This window comes from Plasmodium gallinaceum (genome assembly GCF_900005855.1).
Source record: "Plasmodium gallinaceum strain 8A genome assembly, contig: PGAL8A_v1_65, whole genome shotgun sequence".
NCBI classification, from domain to species: domain Eukaryota; phylum Apicomplexa; class Aconoidasida; order Haemosporida; family Plasmodiidae; genus Plasmodium; species Plasmodium gallinaceum.
The window spans coordinates 1289609-1295608 of NW_021628225.1; the positions used below are offsets into that span (position 1 = coordinate 1289609).

The 6000-nt window shown below is 18.1% G+C and overlaps 2 protein-coding genes across 2 annotated transcripts; one reads left to right on the forward strand and one right to left on the reverse strand.

Annotated features, from left to right (window-relative positions):
* Positions 1-716: 716 nt before the first annotated feature.
* MCA1 (metacaspase 1, putative) lies at positions 717-2426 on the reverse strand (the record flags this gene model as incomplete). The annotated part of the gene is made up of 1 exon (XM_028675166.1): positions 717-2426. The coding sequence occupies one exon, from the start codon at positions 2424-2426 to the stop codon at positions 717-719; it is 1710 nt and encodes a 569-aa protein (XP_028526725.1).
* Positions 2427-3468: 1042 nt separating this feature from the next.
* On the forward strand, positions 3469-5166 carry PGAL8A_00161300 (conserved Plasmodium protein, unknown function; the record flags this gene model as incomplete). The annotated part of the gene is made up of 1 exon (XM_028675168.1): positions 3469-5166. The coding sequence occupies one exon, from the start codon at positions 3469-3471 to the stop codon at positions 5164-5166; it is 1698 nt and encodes a 565-aa protein (XP_028526726.1).
* Between the last annotated feature and the right edge of the window lie 834 nt (positions 5167-6000).

A 6000-nucleotide genomic window follows, 5' to 3' on the forward strand; every position in this document is an offset into this window, starting at 1 on the left:
AAAATACTTTTTTTAAAAAGAAATTGAGATTAAAAGGATTATTATAATCTTGGTGTTGTTAGAAAAAATAATAAAACAATTTTAAGCAAGCATTTCTTTAATCCTTATTAAGAGATTAAGTAAAAAATTAGATAACTTATTTTTGTTCTAATAAATTGAAAAAAAAAATAATAAAATAATTACACAAACACAACTCTTAAAAAAAAACAGGATATTATTAGAATACTTAAAAAAAAAAAAAAAAAAAAAAAAAAAAAAGACATAAATTGAATATTAAACCGAATATAAATAAAAGTTAAGAAAAAAGCAACATGCTTTTTTTTATTATAAAAATAAATTAAGAAAATATTTTAATTAATGAAAATATTTAGAAAAAAATTAAATATTAATACTTAAATACATAAAATTAAATTTTATACTAACCAAATTTACTCTTTTTTTTTCATTATTATAACTGTATTAAAATTAATTAATATATAACTAAAAAAAAAAGGAAATATAATAAGTATGTACATGAAAGTTAATTTTTTACTTTTTTTAGTAGAAAATAATAATTGAACTTTAATAAATATATTTATTCGAAATATTCATTTTTTTTAAAATTAATAATATTATACATTTTCAATAGATACTAAAATGTTAAGAAATATATATTATAAGGAATAGAATAATGCTCATTCCTAAACCTATTTATATTTTAATTTTTTTTTATATGGTTAAAATTTTTTTTTTTTTTTTTCCTTTATTTTAATGTAACTATTAAGAACAAGTCCTAATTTTTCGTTTTTATTTTTCAGAATATGTTCAAAATCAAATATTCTGTCTAAACTAAATTTTTGTGAACTCATAAAACATATTTTTTGATTATTATATGTCTTAATATAGTTATTTATATTCTGCAGTAAGTATTCATATGTTATATAATTTTTATTTGTGTTTAAAATGTGTATCATTGATGTAACCAATGATCCTCCAGGTGCATTACTTTTATTATCAATTTCATTTGCGTATTTTCCATCTTTACACCCACTAAATTGACTAACATCACAAACAACATGAAATGGATTTTTTTCTTCTTTCCACTTTTTTGACTTTAATTTATATTTATAAGCTAAATCTAAGCAAGTTCCTGAGCTACAGCAATCAACAACAGATATTAATTTCACTCCATCATTTAATGGTTGAATTAAATATCTATGCAAATCATTATCAATAATTTCTCCTTCTGATTTAAAATCACATGGGAGTATCGTTTCATTATATCCATCTTCTTCTATATTTGTATAGTCTTTTTGTTGTGAACCGTGCCCAGAATATAGAAAAAAAAATATATCTCCTGGTTTGTTATCTGTAGTTAACCATGCTAAAGCTGACAAAATGTTTTTTTTTGTAGGCCTATAATTTGGATTACTTTCATTATCAATTAATCTTATCATAGTCATTGATGAATCATAAAAATTGTATTTTGATATAAGTAAATTTTTCATCCTTAATGTATCATTTACACACCCTTTTAATTCATACTTAGTACCATAATAATTTATTCCTATCAATAAAGCTTTTTTTTTGTTTCCTGAAGAAAAATAGAGAATTTTTTCTGAATAAGGAGATGGCATAGAATTTCCTGTATAATACACAGGATTAGGTAGAAAAGTATTTCTGTTATTATTATCTAAATTATTTACACTATTTAAATTACTTACATTATTTAATGGATAATTCATTTTATTAGTAACTGGATTGAAAATATTACTATTATTTGCATTGTTATAATTATAGCCATTGTATACATCTAAAGGAGGATTTATATTATATGTATTTGGTATCATATTATATGTTGCATTTGGTAACTCATGTATATTATCCACCAATGGAATATCATTTTGATATTGCATATTTCTTTGAAAATGCATATATCTATTTTTTTGTGAAGTATCTACATTAACAAAATCCCCTTTCTGAAGATCAATTATAGTGTCCTTCTCATTATAATTTTTTAAAATAGAATCTTTTATTTCTTTATTTGTTTTATTAGGAAATCTTTCTTGTATATTATAAAATATTATGTCACTTTCATTTTTAATTATAAAAACGGATAAATCTAAGCTACACATTTTTAAAACATCTTTCAAATTTATTTTTTGTTTAATTATTCTTTCTTTTCTGATAAATTGAAGTGTAAAAAAAGTGTAAGCTACTTTTCTATTTACTAATCCACTTACCCATACTTCAATAAAAAGTTTTTCTTTATCATCTTCCGATTTTTCTAAAGGAATTATAAACTCTTCATTAAATTTATATGTTAAACCACGCAATTTAGAACTTTTGTATTTTTTATTTTTCCAATAAACTTTTATGTAGTAAGTAGAATAATCATTGCTATTTAATTCTGATAGTTCAAATACTTTTATATAAATTTTTTCCATTTTTCATAAATATATATATATATATGTATACTACTTTTTCTACTAAAAAGTAAATTAAATTATGTATAATTACAGTTAAACACTATAAAAAAAAAAAAAAAAAAAAAAAAAAAAAAACATTAAAACAATAAAACAGAATAAGCCCAAGGTTAAATTAATTAAATAAAAAAAAAAATCAACTAAAAATTAAAAAGATATAACAATTTCCGATTAATTAATTATTTTAATTAGAATAAAATTAATTAGGTTATAAAAATACAGTTTTCAAAATTTATACACATAATACCCTTCATTATGCTTTATTTCCTCATTATGTATTTTTATAAAATATATATAAATTCACAACAATAAAAAGTAAACTTTTGATAAAAATATTCCTTAAAATTTTTTATAATTATATTTTTAAACATAATTAATTAAAAAAAAAAAAAAAAAATATAAGAAAAAATAATTTAAAAATAAAAAAACAATAAATAAAATACAAATAAACTTGAAAATTTTATTTATATAAATGCATGTGCTTTTAAAATGTGTACACAACATATTATTATAATAAATATGCTTTGTGTTAAAAACATTTTCCAAATATTTAATGAAACTGTGTAAACTATTATACTCTTAAAAAAAGGAAAAAGAGAAAGAAATTAAAAAATTACGTAAATAAAAAAAAAAAAAAAAAAAATTCTAGTAAAAGTATGATATTCATTTTTTTTTTTTTTTTTTTGTTACTTTCTTTAAAAAAAATATAATTTTAATAAAGAAACTTCATACTATTAAAACTATTTAAAAATAGTATTCTCTTGAATTATTTTAATATTTCATAATTCGTTTGAGATAATTAAAACTATTTTAATTTTTTATATATTCAAAGTTTTAATATATTTTTAACTTGTTTGGATATTTTTTGTTATTAAATTTTTTATTTTTTTTTATTTTAATTCTATCTTTTTATGAAATTTTTTATTCTTAATATTCCATTTTTTGTATGAATGCTTTCAATACTTAGTTTTTTGGTTATATTTAAAAAAAAAAAAAAAAAAATATGGATTCCAATATTAAAGAATTAATTAAAAAAGAAAAAGAAAGAAGAAAATTAATAAGAAATGAAAAAAAAAAAAAAGAAAAAATAAAAGAGGAGACAAATTTAAACCTTTCTGAAGAAAGTAATTTAAAAATTCCCAAAAACCTCTTTCTAAATATACAGAAGAATTATGAAAACAATATAGGAGAATGCAATGAAGAAAATGAAGACATATATAAAAGTAATATATCGAAAAAAGAATGCAATATCCTAAATGAAGGTCATTATAAAGAGCCAATGGCACCCGTAAATAAGTTAAATAAAAACTGTAATTTAAAAGAAGCATTTTCAAAATACAATAATAAAAAAGATGATTATATTTTTGAAAAAAATGAAAATGAAGATACTAGTAAAAATATTGAGTATGATAAAATTAGTAGTTCTATAGATATAAAAAACAATGATAACTTACCTGAAGATTTTTTTGATAGTTTCAAAACAAGTGATAATATAAATAATATATTAGAAACAAAAAATTGTGAAAAAATTGAAATAGATAAAAATCTTAATAACAATATGGGAAATGATATTACAAATGAAAAAGAAGAAAAAAATGAGATAATGAAAACTTCTCCTGATATTCAATTTGACAGAAATTCAAAAAATGAAGTGGTTAAGAATCATTTAGGTGATAAATATAACTTATCAGTAGAACAACAAAATAATTGCATCACGAAAAATGAGTATAAAGATGAAAATGATGATGATGTTGAAATATTAGAGACTTATGAAATTATTGAGCCAACTAACAATTTAGATTTTAAAAAAAATGATAATATTCTTAAGAAAAAATTAGAAAAAAGAAAAAAAAGTGAAAATAATGAAAATGAAGAGGATGAAAATGAGGTTTATAAAAAAATAAAAAAAGAATCTAATACAAATAATATAAATGATGAAATAGAAAATAATAATTACATACAGGAATTATATGATAGTAATTTAGATGATTTAGTTTATTATAAACCAATAGATACAGCATATTATGAAGAACTTGATTACTTACATAAAATGCTAATAGAAAAAAAAAAAAGTATATTAGGAAATATGTATGATGAAGATAAAGAGAGAAATGAGGAGAATGAAGAGGATATTTTAGAAGAATTGAATGAATTTCATAAAAAAAAAAATAAAGAAAAAGAAAAAAATTCAAATTTTAACATTAATGAAATATATGAAATATTAAATATAAAAAAAGGTGAGCATAAGAATGATTTTTTAGATGAAATAGTAAATAAAAATCAGGAAAATAATTTAGCCAAGAAAAATACACACTCTGATAATATACCAAAGGGATTTTTTGATAATAAAGAAAAAGATATTTTTATTAGAGAAAAAATATCTTTGTCTACTTTAAATCAAAAAATAGCAGAAATTAAAAAACAAAAAAAAAACATTTTATTAGAATATAAAAATATAGAAAAAACTTATGAAGAAAAGAAGAATAATTACATTGATTATTTATATGACGATAAATATGATAATAAAACAAAAATTTTGAATGAATTAAAAAAAAAAACTACTAATTTAGAACATTTGAAAGATAAAATTACAAAAATTAGAAAAGAAAAAAAGAAAAAGAAATTGCAAAAAAAAGTAAATGCAAAGTTTGATGATAATGACCAAATAATTTATGATTGGAGAAAAAAGAGTTTTTTTTAATCAAAAGGAAGGCATATTATATATAATACATAAATACTTATCATAATATTGGATAAAAATAGGTATAAATATAAAAGGAGAAAACAGAAAGTAATAGAAATAAATTATATTTTTAACTTAATAAAAAAGAAATTTAAAAAAATATTTAAATTTTCTCAATATACACAATACATAAAATATTAAATTGTAAAATATAAATATAAAAATAAATATATATATATATATATATATATAAAGATTCAAGTTTATTTTTAAATAGACAAAGGTGCATACCTTTTTAAAATTTGCTTTGTTTGAAAAAATACTTATCCATTGGATTTTATGTCATTTTTTAAGATACATATATTTAAATAAATTAATTTTGTACTGTTTTAAATTAACAAATTTTCTCTTTTCTTTTTTACAAGTCTTTTTTACATTTTATATTATTAGAATATAATTTCTATTTATTTCTCATAAAATCATTGATATTTTTTTTTAAGTTCATGAAAAAAGCTGATTTTTTATTATTTAATAATTAAAAAAAAAAAAAAAAATAGCATATGTTGCACTTCTAAAGTTATTTTTATATTAAATATATATTATTTTTTTTCTTCCTTTTTTGTCTTTTTCTTTTATTTTTCATTTATTAAAACCTTAACTATTAAAATTTATTAACTTTTTCAGTTAAAGTACTATTTATCTATATTACAATCTTCACTTTTTTTTAACTTATTCTTTTTTCATAGCTCAAAAAAAAAAAAAATTAATGAATAGTATTAAACTTATTTTGTATGTTAATCATTAATATATATTATATTTCCTTTTTTTTTTTTTTTTTTTTGTTATTCTTTA